We start from the raw sequence: 19,574 nt of genomic DNA on the forward strand, positions 1-19,574 counted from the left end.
TGTTATCATGATGCTTTATGTGGGCCAATCATCCATCGTGCTTTGCCAGTGTCGTCCATTATTTTAGGGAAATGATACTTTAGCAATTGAGAACATTCTGACAGGTGTCAAAATGTTAGTGGTCTATATGGTAAATGACTTGAGAGTTTTTAATGATATTGAAAGAGAGTTCGCAGATAGATTTGAAATTTCGGGGTTTATTTTCAGTTTTCACATTTTGTTTGAGATATTGGTAGAGAAAAAAAAAAGCTTGAGAGAGAGCGAAACTCTAGAGTGAGAGTCCCTCCTCCTCCGACCAGCCACGACTTTGGTATAATGTACAATTTCAGATTTCAATTTATTATATACTTTTGCCTTCTACAAATTTCAACTTATGCCACAAATTTTTAAACGCACTTATGTTATACTTGTTTTTCATAACTTTTATGTTTCAGGTGGGGGTGGATAATAACAGAACATAAGAAAGAAATTGGAAAGTGAAATTCTTTGAATTGAGAGATTATAATGAATTTGAGTTAATTTTTTAAAGTGATTTGATTAACGTGTTAAAATAAAAATTATAAAATAATTTAATATGATTAATTATTTTTAGAAATGCAAATAAGGACTAACATAAATTTTAAATTAAAAAATCTTATTAAAAAGTATATTTAAAATAAAAATTAAAATATTTTCTCAAAATATCGAAATTAAATTATTTTAATTTTTCATTTTATTATAATACAAAACCTATATTAATAAAAATATTCATAATGAATAAATAAATTATAAACATTTTATATATGTATATATTACAATGCGATTTACATACATAATCGGATTCTCTCTTATTTAAATTCTGAATGTTCAGAGGATAAGGTTGTTTGGTTCTGATTAGGAAACAGGAACCATTGGGACCACAGATGACTTTATGAAAAGAAGAGTGTACCCTTTTACGTCAGCTTGCATGCGTCGCTTCTCTTAATTTTCACGTCACAATATTAATTATAGACTACCTATTATCAGTTATCGTGCGAATCATTTCATTTAGAAAAGTTATTTTAATTTTTTAAGAGTTAAATATAGATTTACTCTTAAATTACGTGAAATTGAATTTATTATTATTGTTGTTAAGGATTTATTATAATGTTATATGCTAACATGTGTATTTATGTCATGACATAACTGATAATATTATTTGTCACATTTACAAAGACAAATCAATTTATTAAAAATGTGGACATTAAAAACACTAAATATATATTTAACATCTTAAAGTAAAAAAAGATATTTTTTAATTAATATTAGATGATTTTGACTTAAATTACGAAAATTATTATAATTATATATATATATATATATATATATATATATATATATATAATACAAAAATATAAATTGAAAAAAATGGTAAGAAATAGTTTATTACTTATAAGAACATAGAATAAAAATAAGAATATAAGATTTGAAATTGAGTTAAATATGTTTTTCGTCTTTTAACTTTAAGTAGAACTTGGAATTAAATCATTTTCGAAACTTTGGACCAATTTAATCACATATTTTTAGAATTGTATGGATTAGTCATTTTAATCAAATTTTGTTAAGTTTATTTGATGTTTCAAACGTGTTTCTTAGTTAACATTAAAACAAAAATGTGTCAAACGGTGTAAACAACTCAAATGTTATCATAAAATGCATTTGAAATATCAAATAAATCTAATAAAATTTAGATAAAAAGACTAAATTTACACATTTTTAAAGTTAAGAAACTAAGTTGGATCAACATTTTAAAAAGAGATTATTTCCAATTTTAACTAAGGGTCCAAAAACATATTTAACCCTTTAAAATTTTATGTTATTTTTTTTAATTGCATATATTTATTATTTTCTTTTGTATTTTTTTTTAAATTGTTATACAATTTAAATACTTTTACTATAAAGTATCACTACATTTGTTATAAACTATTTCTAAAAAAATTGCCTATAAATTAAAAAAAGTTAAATTTGTTTTTAGTTCCTCAACTATCAAGGGTTTTTGGGTTTTGTCCCTTTTCAAAGTTTGCTTCACTTTGATCCTTTACCTTTAAGAAATTATAATTTTTAGTCCTCGAAAAGTAACAGTGTTAAATTTTGAAATTAAAAATATGAAATTGAATCAAATCTCGGGTTTTGAAACTGACGTCTCCAACCAAACGTCCTCCACTCTCCAAGGTGCATCCCTCCACCACCCGTTGCTTATGCAAAATCCACACCAACAAAGTAGTTGTTTGAGGCAGATCGAGGGATGAGGAAGAAGGACGCGCCACGAGTCTAATCCCAACAGAGAACAAAGACCGCCGCTGAAGGAAGAAACTAGAAGCTTCGTCCTTCGCCGGCGACGAACCAGGTCGAAGAAGTCAAACCATACCGTGAGGCCAGTCCTCCACCTGCAGAAAACCAGAGCAAAAAAAAACACCACATATCACCTATGCTCTGCGTGAGCCATCATAGTGAACTCCTCTGTTGTTTGCTGACAATGAACTAGACCACACCGTGAAGGGAGATAAAGTTGTTCCTCTATGGCACGACGCAGAAACAGAAAAGAGAAGAAAAGGATGCAAAAGATAGATTGGAAGACGAAAATTGGGGATTTTCCCCAATTTAGGGTTCATTAACAATAAGGTTTCAGATTTGAGATTTTTCCGTTCTTGATTATGAAGGATTAATTAGGGTTCCCAATTTGCAAATTTAGGATTTTTCGAATTAGAAAAACCATAAACAATTATGTTTCTTAATGGGATAATTAATACTAATTGATTTGGTTTTCTGATAAAGGAGAATATCAATAAGGAATTCTACGATGATAATCTTGGAGATTGTCTCTCTTTTATGTACTACTGGCAGGGTAGGGAGCACAGGAACCCGTTGGAGCAAAAGAGTTTGGCGCTGGAGCACAGGAAAAATGATCATCATGTTTCAGAAAAAGGGAATAAAAACATATTTAACCTAACTAAAAATTTAGCAAAATACACATTCAATAACTTATTATTATTAGAAGGGAAGTGTTACCCCCGTTTAGTTTAATTCAATTTTTTAAAAACTATCTTAATTAAATAGAAAAGTTATACACTACAAAAACAATATTTTATAGGAGGGGTTTATTACCTGAGGTTTCAGAAACCTCTGAAATTCTCGAAGGTTTATTTTAAAAACCTCTAGAAATTTCCGCGGTTTCATTAAAATCGCAAATAAATTATTTTTTTTATTAAAAAACTTTTCAAGTGAAAATATGTTTTCATTTTTCCTCTTTACACCTCGCTAATATTTTTTCATTTTCCCTCTTTACACCGCTTGCTCGTCTTCTCCAAAATAAACCTCTAACGCTTCATCTTCTTTTCTTTTATGACCCTCTAATCAACAGAGAAGCCAGCCATCACACATCTCCTCCTGAAATCACTGCTGACGAGCATGGTGTCCGGCGACAACACTGGTGCGGCCAGCTCCACTCCTATCTCCTTCTTCGCTCGTGAAAAGTCAGGGCCTTTCTTCATCTCCATCCACGACCGGTCTTGTCTTTATTCTCCAAAAATTCTTATTCCTTTTTAGTTTAGTAATATTCTTAAAAATAACAGTGACGGTCTTGCTACAGAGTGGGGAAGCAATGAAAGCTGTAAGCAAAGCAAAAAGTGAATCTGAACATGTAGAGAGAACGAGCTAGGGTTTGGTTTCATGTTTCTTCTTCCTCTTTTTGTAGAACCACTCGCTCGCGCAAAATAATAAAGACGATTCACACTTTCACATTTTGACAAGTTTTATTGCAATGCCTAACATTATGTGGGTAAATGTAAGGGCTTACCTTGATGTTCTTTTCATTATGTGTTTTTGTGTCGTGTTTAAGTGGTCTTGTTATGGGTTACTTGCCTTAATATTGGACTGATTAACTGTATGATTCTTTATTCAGCTCATTATTCTGGACAATTTTTGCTAAGTTTTACTGATTGAGATTTATTTGTGCTTTAATTTACCATATACTATCTGATACATACTCTCTCTTTTAATTTGACAACTCTAGAATTGTACAATTCAACTGAAAAAATAAGAAAAATTGTTACCCCTCAATTTTAAAGTTTTCACGAGTTTTATTTTTAATTTTTTGTGATTTCATTTTTATGTTGTAGGTATCTGATCAAGGAAGTGTGCCAAACAATGGATGTAATGAAGATGAAAATTAGATATTGTTATTGAATATCTTTATATGATTCATATTTTTAGTATTGAACATTTGTATTGAATATATGTATTGAACATCTATATAGAACATATGTAATGAAGATCTTTCTTTTTAATTTTTATGTATGAACAATTAGCTGTATGAATGATATTTTAGCTTGAACAATGTTGTTTATTTTATACAATATTATTCAACTTTAGTTCATATTAATTTATTGTTTGTTTTCTCAATAAAACCATTTTTATTATAGTCCAATTTTATTACTATAAAAAAACAAAAATAAAAATTAACTGGATACATTTCTGGCAGTTTTAAAACCCGATTAACTAAACCATGCAAATTATGGGCGGTTTTGGGAGAACCCCAGCTAGTTCAGCGGTTTTTCAGTAATCCCCGCTAATACCTGCGATTCTCACAAAACTCCGTTAATACCTATGGTTTTTTCAAAACCCCCGCTAATACCGGCGGTTTTCACAAAACCCCTGGTATTCCGGCGGTTTTTGAAACCCCCGCTATTTCCGACGGTTCTACCAAAAACCGTCGGTAATTACTTAGTGACACAGATTTTTTCAACGGTTTTTCTAACTGCGGGTAACATTTTTCGGGGATTAAAACTGTCGAAAACGAAAAAAATAACCTCCAGTAAAAGTCTAATTTTTTGTAGTGATACATATGTATCTTGATTTTTTTTATCAGTTTATATATAGTTTACTAGTTTATGCACCCGCACGAAATATTTTATGATCTAATGTTAATATTGTTTTTTCAAAAGACGTTTATAATTATTAATTTATTTAATTAATAATAATAGTTACAAAAGGAAATAAATTTTTAATAATTTTAATATGTTTAAATGTAATAAATAATATTAGTTTGAATAATATATATATATATATATATAATTGGTCAAAGATTTTTAAATTGAAAAGGTTCAAAAGTTTATTGTGTTTGTGTTTCATTTTTGTAAATAGAAGCATATTACCAGAATGACTACAAAGAACATGTAAACATGATGTTTTTATTTGGTTTTCATTTTGAAACATATATAAGATGTTCTGTTCCCTTTAATCAATTGTCGAAACTAAATTTTTTCCATTGTTTGTGATCAACCGTTTAGATTTGACACTATTAATCCTTTGACGAATACTGTATTAAAAATTGGATTGTACTAAAATGTAAAAACTCGGTTTTCATACTTGTAATTGTTGATAGATGGTACTAAAATTCGCAATAATGAGTGTTTATTATGCTTTGTGGTTGTCCGTGGAGTTTTTGATGTTTAAAGAAAGAATTTTCAACTCAAAATAAGAGAATTGAAAATTGACATTATATATTTTATTTTTTTAATTTTGTTATTTTTAATTTTTATTGGTATTTTTATTATCTTTTTAAAAAAATTAAGGGTTTATTAAATAATTTTAAAAAAGATAAATATTTTAAATTTCATTAGATAATTAAAATTTTATTCAACAAATTGGAAAAAATAATTACTTGGTTTATAATTTTGCAAAGTGAAAATTGTGTAAGATTATAGAAGACTATATCAACAAAATTAGTTATTAATAGTTATCTATTTATTTCAAACACTAAATCAAGCATAAATTTTAGTCTCAACCTAGCTAACTGTGGGTTTTTGAAAAACATTAATTAAAAGGCTTCACAAATTTAGAAATCATATTTGGAGGCAGAGGCTAGACACATTCATTATTATTTCTTTTTAGTGTTTAGAATATATATATATGAGACTAACTAATTCTCTTATTTATGAGAATTGAATGCAATGAATATTAACTTTTTGTGATTTTTTCTATTTAATGTATTTCTTTTACATTATTTTTGTATTATATTCTCCATCTTAACTGCATGATAATTTATTAATTTCACTTGTGGATATTTAATTATTGAATATAATGTTAAAAACAAATAAATTGATTGTAGTTCCCACCAAGCTCTACATCGAGCTTTTCACCAAACTCTTCACCGAGCTCTCCATGCACAATGTTGTCCTATCCTCGTTACTTGACAATGTTACCGAGTTCTTCTTGTCATTTGACACACTTGCTGAGCTCCACCTTCTACTTTCCGCTTCTTCAGTAAAGAGATTTGTCTCCCTCTTTGTCTCAAGACTACAATACTTTGCAACGAGGTCAGCCTTATCACAGTTATTATTAGAAAGTGAGTTTAAGCCTAACTCAACCCCACAAAACCGGCTTGTAAGGTGAGGTTTGCACCTCACTTATATATTATAATTTGGCCTTATCTCTAGTCGATGTGGGACTTCCAATAGTTATAGCATTTTCTTGATTTGTACTCATTTGCATATTGGTTGTGCTTACTACATTCAAAGTACTCCACTCGTGTCCAACCTTCTCAAGCTCTACCTTGTCCTTTGCCATGTCAATTCTGCTAACTGGTTTGTTCTTCGTCGTCTTCATGTGATCTTAGTCATTACTTCCACTTCCTCGGCCACCTCAGCCTCTACCTATAAGACCTCGACCTTGGGGTTTCCGAGGTTCTCCCTTCAAGTCACACTTTGTTTGCAATGCTAGATAGTTCTTCCTTCTCTTTTGCTCGTACGCCTTAAGCGACCTAGCAAGCTCTACAACTGAGAGTGTTGACTGGTCCTTAAACTCCACGATGTACAAACTATGCTAATGATCTTAAAATTTTCTCTACAATCTGACTGGTTAGCACGATTCTCCATTCCTACCTAGTTGATTTACCATTGTCTCTACTCGAGTTATGTACTTGACCACTCGCTTTGCTTTTTCATCCTCAAGTTTTCAAACTCACCCATTAGAGTTTGAAACCATATTTGTCTAACATCTCTGTTCGTAATCTTCAGAATCTCCGACGCTTCTTTTGAAGATATAACTTTTACTAGCATGATTGGTCTACCGTTCTGTATAATAGATATAAAATTGATTTGTCTTTTACTCGCTTCTTTCTCAACGCAACAATTTGGGCCACCATATACTCTTCTAGGTTCTTGGTACCTATTCTTCACTATATTCCACACGGGCTTTCATCTTCATATTCCAATTATCATAATTAGTTTTCTTTTATAATTGTGGCAGAAACATACCCTTACTAGATTTGGCATATATTTCTCTCTTTTTCTCGAGAAATCAAGCAGAATGTTTTACTCTTTCTCTCTTTTTTTTTCTCTCTCACTCAAACACTTCTCTTGATGCCACTTTGTTAAACTCGACACATATGATTATATTCTATAATTATGTGTATTTTATTAATAAATGTTGCAGGCTTTAAATAACTGCAAGACTAGGAATAAAAACAATAACCCTGATGGTACAAGTATAAAAATAGTAATAGGAACTACATCTATTAACAAGAGTAACAAAAACTAAATCCGTAAAGCTAAAACCACTCCAAAAATAAAACTCAACAAAATCAATGAAATTACAAAAACATCCTAATTTAAGTTTATTCAATGCATAAGAACATAACATAACAAAATAAAGTCTGCTAGCAGCTGGTGCACCAAGTATAAAAACAAAGTAAACAGAACAAAGATAAACCTGAACCGTGCATAAGAAATACAGAACGAACTGAATGCGGCAAACCCGCAGCACTGCAGACTCACAAGAAATTATATAAAAACCATGCTACTAATTTAAGTTTATCCAACAGATATGGCACACAGAAAGCATCGTAAATGACAGATCCAAAGCTTTGGTTTTCAAAGGCTTTTGACGATTTTCCAAATGAAAACACAATCTGAATGAAAGTGAAATAAAGCACCAACAACGAACCAAGAGTTGAGGCTATTACCACCCAGCTGGTGAAATAGTGATGCACTAAGGAAGCTCTTACTCTTGCATAGCATGTAGCAGAGTACTCATTAGCTTCATTGACCACTTTGTACAAGTACCACTTATGTTTGTCAAGAACAATTTCTTTGGTGATGTTGTTGATCAGTTTAGAGACGGTGTTGTCGTTGCCAAGAGAATGGTGAAGCACTCCTTTGTAACGAAGAAAAGAGACATCACCAGCAGAGTTGACGAGTCCATTGAAGAAAAACAAGTAGGCTGTCACCATGCGGTCACAATCCTGGTGACAGTTCTCAAAAGCAAGCATGTTACGAAACACAGTGCATGTGTGGTCATTGATGTACAAAGGGGGAATAGTGAGTTTTCTTTTTAAAAAACCCATTTTTTTCCCAAAGCTTATGTCAAGCAAATTTTTACTCTCATCTGCTTTGATCTGCACACCAGCCTCTATCAGCTCCGTTACAGAATGAATCATGTGAGGTTTAGATTTGCTTCCGACATCAGCTTTCCCACTTTCTAGTATATTATTTGGCATAATGCTTGACCTAAGAAGATCGAGGAAGTGAAGCTCGCTTAACTCACCAGCTTTCTTACTATCCGGTATATAATTCGAATCCACCTGAAGCAAAGGATAAAAGAATCGAAGAGCGACATCTTTGAGAGTAATATTTGGTCCCGAAGGAGCAGAATCAGCACTAGTTAACTCGAACAACTTGCTCAAAACAAACATGGGAAGCTGGTTTTCAAGCATTATCATCTCGCAACGAATGATGGGCAACATCCATGGGCTGAGAGATGGAGGGACTTTTCGGAATTCACACGCTGAAAGTTCCCTCAAGAGCTGAACAATGAAAGAGCCATCAACGAGCAGCATTTTTAGGAAGTTATCTTTGCTCAATTTGATGTGTTCGTTGTAAAATCCTCGAACTTGGCGTTCTTCCTTCTCAAGGAACTCAAAAGCCTCGTCTAGTTTGGCTTTATTGGCATGATTGTTGAAGAGGCGGCGATAGAATCTTTTCTTCAGGGTCTCCATGTCTCTCAAGTGGGGTTCTCCATGGTGATAGGGACCGATGGAGATGTTTTTGGGTTCATAGGCTTTGGGTTTGATCCGACGCAAGCTAGATGGAACACGGTATATGCAAACTCGGTGGTGACTTTCTTCTTGCTTTCTACTGTTTCCACGTTCTAACTCTATCTTCATAGCACGTCTCCAATTTGAGGTCATTCTGTTGGCCTTTCCGTGAAGTTTTCTAGTGTTGAACTTGAGATAAAGCAACTTGATGAGTTTTGTACATGCCATTGGAAAAATGAGAAGCCACTTTTAAGCTCTAATAAGAACATAGAGCATGGCAAACTCAAAGTAAAAGGAAATGTAAACTTGAGGAAAGAAAATCAATGAAGGTCCTATGCCCGTGAAGAACAAGCATATTGAAAAACAGTGACATATAGGAGGAGAACACGGAAAACAGTGAGGGTATATAAGACTAATATAAAGAAGGAAATTCGAAAGGGAACGAGATTGTTACTAAGATTAAGGTTGTGGATGTTTTTACTGTTTCTGAAAACAATTTTCCGATATTTAAAAATAAAGAAATAAGCAAACTTGTTTCATAAATTCTGTTTCCTAAACTGTTCTACTGCTACACGTTTTTGTTTTCATTCTCCGTTGCTCTTTTATGTAGAAATCAAAAATAGGAAAACATGTTTTCATTAATCACAGTATTGTAAATAAGCTAAACCAATGTTGTTGGGAGAGCTTAATGTACATTTGCGTTCAGAGTGGGTTACAAGGAGAATGTTTGTTTGTTTATTATAGGGTGAAAAGTAGGTTTAGGAACAATATGGAAACGGTGATCTAAACATAAGCTATCACAGAAAAAAGAAAAAAAAAATTCACCTACATATACTAATTAACCATAAATAAAAAAAATATATTTTATTCACATGTTTAATGTAGATATATTAAAAAGTGGATTTAAGTCTAACTAAACTCACAAATCGGATTGTAAGATGAGGTTTACATCTCACTTATGTATTATAATTTGGTCTTATTTCTAATAAACGTGAGACTTCCAACCAATAAAATCCAAAAAACTGTATTTATATCTCGTAAAACCTATGACCATTAACACCTGCATCTAGTTAATATAAACAAAAATTTAAAAAACCTTTGTCCTGTAAGTATTTAATGATATAAATTTATTATAAATTATTATATACATTTGAAAAAATTGCAGATTAGTTTTCAAAACAATAATACCGACAAAAAGGCGATGTTATTAGAATCAACTAAATCAACTCTATGGTGTAAAATGTTTAGCAAATGTAAAATTAATCTGAAATTTAATTTGTGTTTGTGTAAGTTGGTTAAGTTGATAACCTAGTAGCATATACTTAATGTTAGACACTTATAAAATAGATTTAGTCAATTCTAAAACAATATTAACTATTTTTTAACTTTTTTAATAAATAAAAATACTTATATTAATTTCAGTTTATTCAACATTAGTAAATTAGTTAAAATAAATAAAATTAAGGTCGATTTTAATTAAAAGCTAATTTTAAATAAAAATGCATTAATGTCAATTTTAAATATAAGCTTGGCTAATATTAATATTACTTATCTGAGACTTCAACTATTGTTGTCTAAAACTTACTTCTTTTTTTTCAGTTTTGCAAGTAAATCTTGTTGTTCCTTCTTACTTACTTTATCTAATCTCCTGCTCATCCAATATATCTAAGTGGCTAATTCTCCAGTGAAGTTAAGGTTAGTTTAGTAATACAAAATAAAAAGAAAGGTGAGATTTGATTGATTCAACTTAATCACTGACACTTAAAAATTATAAAATTAGTTTAAAGAATTTAAAAGAACAATAAAAGAAGTTGTGAGTTTAATTCTTTACTAACAAAATACTAATAACTAATGTTGATATTTACATACAAATAATGCACGACCCCCCGTTACAAACAAATAATATTTATACCCATTATTCTTACATATTTTATTCACTTATACTTAATGTAAATAAAATCCAATTTTTTTTATTTCCCTTTCATAAAACCCGTGAGCATTAAAACCTGCATTAGCTAATATAAATAAATTTTTAAAAAATATTATCTATAATTATTAAATAATATAAATTTGTTAAAATTACTATATACATTGAAAAAACATTAAATTAATTTCCAAATGATAACATTGAATAAATTAAAAAACGCGTTATTATTAGAGTCAATTAAACAAACTTTAACGAGAAAAAAGGTTAACTTTTTAAAAATAATTAAACAAATAATAAATTTTAAAGTAATTAAAAACATGGTTTAACAAATACTAAACTATTTTAATAAAAAGTCAATTTAAAAGTTATTAATTAATTATTAGATTTGGTTTCAATGCAAGTCCAACCTATTAATTAACATTGATTTATATACTTGCATTGACAGACAAACGCATAATATTTAGTTTCATATAATGATGAAATAATTTTTTTTAAGACTTTAAAGCCTATATTTATTTTTAAAACTTATAGAATTACTATGTTTTTCACTTTCTATATATTGTTTAATCCATAAAATGTAAGTATTTTAAAGTTACGGATAAAGGAAAACAAGAACCGATTTTGTTTTCCAATTATCCGACTAATTCCAACAAATCTATGTCAATATCTCTCTTTCTCTTCTTCCCGATTCACATTCTCTTCGATGATTTTTTTAGGTCAAAATTAGGCACTACCAACAATCACTTCCATCATAACATTTGGTTTGTTTGTTCTCTTTTTCCATTATTTCTTCCCTCTTTCTAATTGTTTATTTCTTGTTTTCCTCGCTGTAAGATCTATTATTAGTTGTCATTATTATTTTCGTAATTGATATATTACACTTTTGAATCTCACATTTAAGGTTGTTGAATCTTTGGCCAAACAAAGTACACTAGGCCATGCAATCTAGAACACACTTTAATGATGGTAGCTGAAGAAGTACGTGGTAGAATTTTAAGATCATTTATTATTATAGTTGGGAATTAATAATTTTTCTCAACAAACGAAAGTTGGAGTTGAGATGCTTAAATATCTAAGGACATTGACGAAGGACTCAACTACATTTCGAATTACCTGTACGAATTACCAGCTTCAACTCATTTGTCAATCGTTGGAAATTGCATCATATTGTTTAGTTTTAGTTCAAAAACAATGTGAATTTGCAACACTGTGTTATTCCTACATCATAAATAAGCAAACAATAAATTTTTCAGTACCTTTTTTATACACAAAGTGCATGATATCTGCATCTGCACAGGTTAAAAGCGTAGTTATATAAGAGTTTGTTTTAGGAAAAAAAAAAGAAGAAAAAGATATAGCTTAGATAAAATGCAGATCACATTTAAGAAGCTCTCTATTAAATCTAATTCTGCATTTAACATGTTCAGAGTACTAAAATTCAGAGGTTGATGAAAGAAAATAAAGAGTAATAAGTGTGGAAGGGAATCTCATAAATTTCATTCCACTTTCATCTCTACAGATCGTGATGGATAGATGCACATGTTTTTTTATCACTTATATTTTCTTTATACCTTTTCTATTTTTATATTATATAATACTTTTAATACATTTTCGGATTGAAAATTCTACATTATTTAATTATTTCTTTCTATTTACATAGAATAATTATACATGTTTCTATTTTCTTAAGTTTTCTTAATTTTGTGGGTTATTGTTCTTTCTCTTCTTTTTATCCTTGACTTCTACTCCTAGGATTTCTTTCTATACCTCCTCGGTCTCGTCCTCTACATTAAATGTTTTGAATCCCTCCCTTTCTTTCTATTGATAACTAACATTCGTGGTTTTTACCTGAATTATGTACTCGGACACTCTTTCAGTCTCCTTTATGCACTCCAACTTGTTCATTTTTGAAGTTAGGTTCGTTTCAATATGGTATCCCCTTTATACACCTTCAACAATATTTTTCATTTGGTAACTTCTATATTTTCATATTAAAGTTGATTACACTCTCTTAACATTTTTGTTTATTTTATCTTTTAACTTTAACTTAAATTTGTAATATTTAGGTTCAATTCATCCAATAAGAAACTATTGATAACTAACATTCGTGGATAAAAAAAAAGTGTTTTGTATTCTAAAGATATCTAAACTCCTCTTTGTTCCATTTTTTTGATATATTTTTTAGATGTTTCTCACATACTCCTTTTAGGACAACAAAATCCTTTGCTCAGGTTGTTGTAAATGTTCAAAACACTCTTAACTACCTTATCAAACCCTCAAGATAGAAATTGTTCTGGTTTCCTTCTTTTTTTTTGATCCTGAATATTATAAAAAAGATATAATTGGATCACGGAAGAGCAAACAGTCATGAAAGAAGGGCAAAGGTAAGTAGTAATGTAGCAGAAAACCAAGACTATGATAAGAGAGAGACGGAAATTTTATTTAGAAGGAGTGAATACAGAAGGCACACAAAAACAAAAAGCACAGAAGAAGGTAAGGGTCTTATTTAGTAGGACACGGACTATGTATGAGTAATCATAGCGTGTGAGAATGACCCCATGAGATATAATACAAGGAAAGCAAAGAGCACAGTGTGATAGTATGGTGATGAGAAGACCTAATCGGATCCAGTGAGGATCTCTTGTGCCTTTTTCTCAACATAGAGGGGAGGCTCAATCAAGCGGGAGGACTGAGCATCTGAAACAAAAATTCCAGCAAGTGAACCAGATGCGATGAGTTGTAGGACACCCTCAACGAAGATCTCAAGGGATATGTTACCCTTGTCGTTTGGATCAGTGCTGAAACCTGCCAAGAGCTTGTCAACACCGAAGGTGTCTATTAGGGTTTTGTGGAGGTTGACAAATTCGCGTGTGCTGGGGACTTTCTGATCGTAGTACTGGTAGTTGACCCAGTGAATACGGTTTGGATTAGCCTTGAACAACTGCTTGTAGTGGGAAAGGACAGGTTCTGAGGGTGCAATGGAGACCACGAATCCACTGATTGTGGTTTGGAGGTAATCTATGACTTTGCCTATGCAGTAAGCAAAGTCATCTTCACTGGATTCGATGTGCTCATAGTTGATGTCAATGCCATCAATCACAGTTTCATGATGAAACTTGTAGAGCACTGATATTATCTCGTTCAGTGATTTCTTGGCATTATCAATCCATATTTCTTTGTCTTTAGGATTGAATGGAAAATCGGTGCCACGACCTCCAAGGCTTATTACCACCTTCACACCCTCGTAATCTGCCTTTAGTTCTTTGATACTTCTAGCGCTGAACTTTGTCACGTTCCAATTTGCACGGAAATTTCCCTTCCCTTGTTTCTTTCCGCTTCCATCCTCAACGTAATCATCTGAGGCAAAGGCCAAAATGAAGTGGAATTGTGGGATTCTTTTGTTGATGATTTCCACTGGGAAACCTTCAATGGGTGGGACATCCTTTGAACCGATAATGTATTCACGAAAAATAGGTTTCGGAGACATTCTGAGTTCTTAGTTCTCTTTGTTTTCTTGAATTGCTTTGATTTGTTTGAGGGATGGGATGAAGGATATCCTACACTTGACGCTATTTATAGAGCCAATTAGAGAATTAATAATTATTATCGGATGCACCGTCTCAGTTCGCCAGTTTTGTCACTCATAATTTTTTCTTCATTCGTCATTATCCTTCTCTCAGCATATACGTCATTACTTAAAGATCAAATCAAATTCTGTTCACTCCTACAACTATGCAGTAAAGAAGATTATCTCAATGATCAAATATTCAATCATCAACTTCTCTCATAAATTTCACAAAGCATTTTTCATTTCGTTCACACGGTGGTTGTTATGCTGTCTGTCTGTGATCTTATGCCACCTGCTTCATATCTACGATAGCAAGCTTAGTTATAACATCATATTTCGTTTTTCACAACAAAACTTTTGCTTCTGACTTCTGTATGTAATAAACAATATTATCTCGGTCACCATGTTCTCTCAAATTTAATTTTTTGTTCCTTAAATCGATCTATGTGCCGTGTGTACTCATCGCGTATACATTATTTTCAGAAGGTCAGGTTGTTGTTTCTGCACGACTTATTTTTATTTAGTCTATTTTGTTGTCTATAGTATTAAAAAAAAATAAGATAATAATATTTCACTTTAAACATGCACAACACTTATTCCGTATATTAGTTTTTTCATATTTAAGTGTCTTATGCAACCTTGAATGGCCTTTGAAGAGATACTAAATAAGGTTTAGAATTTGGTCAAGTTCATCCCATGGTTGTTGCACATTTTAAAATATTTCGTCACACTTGTTTTAATATATTTTAAAGTCTTACTAAATGAAAAATTTATAGGTCCTGTTCTCTGGATAACAGTACTGTAAAATTGAATTATTAATCCAAACAATATTACATACTTTCAATATATTTCTTCTTATATTGGATTATATTGCTTTTGCACGAAGTGGTTAAGGCGGTTTGGACTTATAAATTACATCCAAAATGTTTTTCTTAGTGAAAGGGAGATCAGCTCATTATACCTATCACACCCTTTCAAAATACATTTGTTGGAAAGGTTACATCACGAGCCTTGATAATTGTTCTAAATTTTTTTATTTTATAAGCTTCAATAAATAAGGCATTGAAATATTTTTAAATCTGTAACAACCATTTCTAAATAAGGCATTAAAACAAGTGTGACGAAATATTTTAAAATGTGCAACAACCATGGGATGAACTTGACCAAATTCTAAACCTTATTTAGTATCTCTTCAAAGGCCATTCAAGGTTGCATAAGACACTTAAATATGAAAAAACTAATATACGGAATAAGTGTTGTGCATGTTTAAAGTGAAATATTATTATCTTATTTTTTTTTAATACTATAGACAACAAAATAGACTAAATAAAAATAAGTCGTGCAGAAACAACAACCTGACCTTCTGAAAATAATGTATACGCGATGAGTACACACGGCACATAGATCGATTTAAGGAACAAAAAATTAAATTTGAGAGAACATGGTGACCGAGATAATATTGTTTATTACATACAGAAGTCAGAAGCAAAAGTTTTGTTGTGAAAAACGAAATATGATGTTATAACTAAGCTTGCTATCGTAGATATGAAGCAGGTGGCATAAGATCACAGACAGACAGCATAACAACCACCGTGTGAACGAAATGAAAAATGCTTTGTGAAATTTATGAGAGAAGTTGATGATTGAATATTTGATCATTGAGATAATCTTCTTTACTGCATAGTTGTAGGAGTGAACAGAATTTGATTTGATCTTTAAGTAATGACGTATATGCTGAGAGAAGGATAATGACGAATGAAGAAAAAATTATGAGTGACAAAACTGGCGAACTGAGACGGTGCATCCGATAATAATTATTAATTCTCTAATTGGCTCTATAAATAGCGTCAAGTGTAGGATATCCTTCATCCCATCCCTCAAACAAATCAAAGCAATTCAAGAAAACAAAGAGAACTAAGAACTCAGAATGTCTCCGAAACCTATTTTTCGTGAATACATTATCGGTTCAAAGGATGTCCCACCCATTGAAGGTTTCCCAGTGGAAATCATCAACAAAAGAATCCCACAATTCCACTTCATTTTGGCCTTTGCCTCAGATGATTACGTTGAGGATGGAAGCGGAAAGAAACAAGGGAAGGGAAATTTCCGTGCAAATTGGAACGTGACAAAGTTCAGCGCTAAAAGTATCAGAGAACTAAAGGCAGATTACGAGGGTGTGAAGGTGGTAATAAGCCTTGGAGGTCGTGGCACCGATTTTCCATTCAATCCTAAAGACAAAGAAATATGGATTGATAATGCCAAGAAATCACTGAACGAGATAATATCAGTGCTCTACAAGTTTCATCATGAAACTGTGATCGATGGCATTGACATCAACTATGAGCACATCGAATCCAGTGAAGATGACTTTGCTTACTGCATAGGCAAAGTCATAGATTACCTCCAAACCACAATCAGTGGACTCGTGGTCTCCATTGCACCCTCAGAACCTGTCCTTTCCCACTACAAGCAGTTGTTCAAGGCTAATCCAAACCGTATTCACTGGGTCAACTACCAGTACTACGATCAGAAAGTCCCCAGCACACGCGAATTTGTCAACCTCCACAAAACCCTAATAGACACCTTCGGTGTTGACAAGCTCTTGGCAGGTTTCAGCACTGATCCAAACGACAAGGGTAACATATCCCTTGAGATCTTCGTTGAGGGTGTCCTACAACTCATCGCATCTGGTTCACTTGCTGGAATTTTTGTTTCAGATGCTCAGTCCTCCCGCTTGATTGAGCCTCCCCTCTATGTTGAGAAAAAGGCACAAGAGATCCTCACTGGATCCGATTAGGTCTTCTCATCACCATACTATCACACTGTGCTCTTTGCTTTCCTTGTATTATATCTCATGGGGTCATTCTCACACGCTATGATTACTCATACATAGTCCATGTCCTACTAAATAAGACCCTTATTACCTTCTTCTGTGCTTTTTGTTTTTGTGTGCCTTCTGTATTCACTCCTTCTAAATAAAATTTCCGTCTCTCTCTTATCATAGTCTTGGTTTTCTGCTACATTACTACTTACCTTTGCCCTTCTTTCATGACTCTTTGCTCTTCCGTGATCCAATTATATCTTTTTTATAATATTCAGGATCAAAAAAAAAAAAAAAGGAAACCAGAACAATTTCTATCTTGAGGGTTTGATAAGGTAGTTAAGAGTGTTTTGAACATTTACAACAACCTGAGCAAAGGATTTTGTTGTCCTAAAAGGAGTATATGAGAAACATCTAAAAAATATATCAAAAAAATGGAACAAAGAGGAGTTTAGATATCTTTAGAATACAAAACACTTTTTTTTTATCCACGAATGTTAGTTATCAATAGTTTCTTATTGGATGAATTGAACCTAAAAATTACAAATCTAATTTAAAGTTAAAAGATAAAATAAACAAAAATTTTAAGAGAGTGTAATCAACTTTAATATGAAAATATAGAAGTTATCAATGAAAAATATTGTTGAAGGTGTATAAAGGGGATACCATGTTGAAACGAACCTAACTTCAAAAATGGACAAGTTGGAGTGCATAAAGGAGATTGAAAGAGTGTCCGAGTACATAACTCAGGTAAAACCATGATGAACTAGCTAAATATAAATGGAAGACGCTAATTGAGATCTTGAGATTGTTAACCAACAACTTTAAGAATACAGAATTTGCGATTGAAAAGTTCAAGGATCTACTGAAGAGTTTTTGGAAAGAAGAAAGTAGGGTCACCTTTGAATAAAGAGAGAGACTCAAAACATTCAAGATACACGACAAGACAGAGAAGAACGGTCACCTTTGAATAAAGGGAGAGACTCAAAACATTCAAGATAGAAGACAAGACCGAGAAGGACACCGTGTCTAGAACATGTATCTTTTGGTTAAATAGAGAAAAGTATTTCCAAATGCATTTGATTAAATTGATATTTCAAATATTATGATGTTTGTGAGCTTGCAAAGAGTCAAAAACTCATTTTTTTTTTAATTTCAAATAAAATTCATAATTTCCTTTAAAATTTGGATGGTTCAATGTGGTTTGTGATGGTTATTGATAATTGTACATGACTTTGTTATGTTTTTTAAAAGTGAAGTTAGAATACTATTTTAAATTTTTTGCAAAATGATTAAGACTTGGTACAAATCACAAGTTCATGTATTATGCAAAGACCATGGAGGGGGATATATGCATCAAAACTTTAACATTTTCTAGCATTCAAATGAATTGGTCGTCAAAGATCCTATCTAAATATGCCACAACAGAATACAGAATGAGGTGGTGGATTGAAAGAACCATAATCTATTGGAGGTGGGTCAAGCTGCATTGATTGTAGCTCAAATGCCATCAATATATTGTGAAGAAGCTCTCACATAACTCTATCAATCAAACACTATCTTTGTCTCTTGAGTATAAAACACTTATTCAACCTCTTAAAGATACATTAATAAGTCTTAAAATTGTTAAATTAACATAGAGTTTTTTATTGTGTGACTTATGTTCAATTACACGAGCATCAAAAAAGTAAGTTATCTCTTAAAGCTGAAAGGTGTGTTCCTAAGCTATGCTGATACTATAAATGATGAGTGCTATAAATAAACCAAACAAATATTTACTACTATAGATGAAATTTTTCATGACACCTTGATATATTTTTCCGTTGAGTCTAATATTGAGGATGATATGCAGAAATTCCAACAGAGTAAAGTCATTATGCAGCAAACTGTTTTCCGTTGATTGGTAGGAAGAGAACTAAAATTGAAGAAAATAATACCACATGATACAAGACAAAACAATTCTTCTTAGAAGAATATTCACTAAAGAAATATAAACATCAATGAAATATGAATCTAACCATATAAAAGATTAATACCACTCTTTATCTAAAATTTTAATAGAATGACTTAACCTATTTTTCACCTTTATATAATGTTATACTTTCTTATTTTTATTTAATGTGAGACTTCGAGTCTCACTTAGCCGTGTCTTAGTAATGTTACTCAAAATCACACAACGGAAAGCACAAACACATCCTTCTTCCAT

General features: G+C 31.6%; 3 protein-coding genes across 3 annotated transcripts; 1 reads left to right on the forward strand and 2 right to left on the reverse strand.

The window, feature by feature from the left end:
- Positions 1 to 7,789: 7,789 nt before the first annotated feature.
- LOC148203232 (UPF0481 protein At3g47200-like) lies at positions 7,790 to 9,409 on the reverse strand. The gene has a single exon (XM_088108072.1). It carries the CDS (start codon positions 9,278 to 9,280, stop codon positions 7,790 to 7,792), a length of 1,491 nt encoding a protein of 496 aa, XP_087964198.1. The 5' UTR covers positions 9,281 to 9,409.
- Positions 9,410 to 13,400: 3,991 nt separating this feature from the next.
- Positions 13,401 to 14,520, reverse strand: LOC148203233 (chitinase 2-like). The gene has a single exon (XM_088108051.1). The coding sequence runs from the start codon at positions 14,464 to 14,466 to the stop codon at positions 13,597 to 13,599; it is 870 nt and encodes a 289-aa protein (XP_087964177.1). The 5' UTR covers positions 14,467 to 14,520; the 3' UTR covers positions 13,401 to 13,596.
- A 1,900-nt stretch (positions 14,521 to 16,420) lies between these two features.
- On the forward strand, positions 16,421 to 17,550 carry LOC148203234 (chitinase 2-like). The gene has a single exon (XM_088107990.1). The coding sequence runs from the start codon at positions 16,475 to 16,477 to the stop codon at positions 17,342 to 17,344; it is 870 nt and encodes a 289-aa protein (XP_087964116.1). The 5' UTR covers positions 16,421 to 16,474; the 3' UTR covers positions 17,345 to 17,550.
- Positions 17,551 to 19,574: the final 2,024 nt, after the last annotated feature.

The sequence above is a fragment of the Vigna umbellata genome, chromosome 2 (genome assembly GCF_029865625.1).
Source record: "Vigna umbellata cultivar VRB3 chromosome 2, Vumbellata_1.0, whole genome shotgun sequence".
In the NCBI taxonomy this organism is placed as follows: Eukaryota; Viridiplantae; Streptophyta; class Magnoliopsida; order Fabales; family Fabaceae; genus Vigna; species Vigna umbellata.

Coding starts and splice junctions, on each gene's coding strand:
- LOC148203232 (XM_088108072.1), bottom strand. CDS start 9,280: ATGGCATGTACAAAACTCATCAAGTTGCTTTATCTCAAGTTCAACACT.
- LOC148203233 (XM_088108051.1), bottom strand. CDS start 14,466: ATGTCTCCGAAACCTATTTTTCGTGAATACATTATCGGTTCAAAGGAT.
- LOC148203234 (XM_088107990.1), top strand. CDS start 16,475: ATGTCTCCGAAACCTATTTTTCGTGAATACATTATCGGTTCAAAGGAT.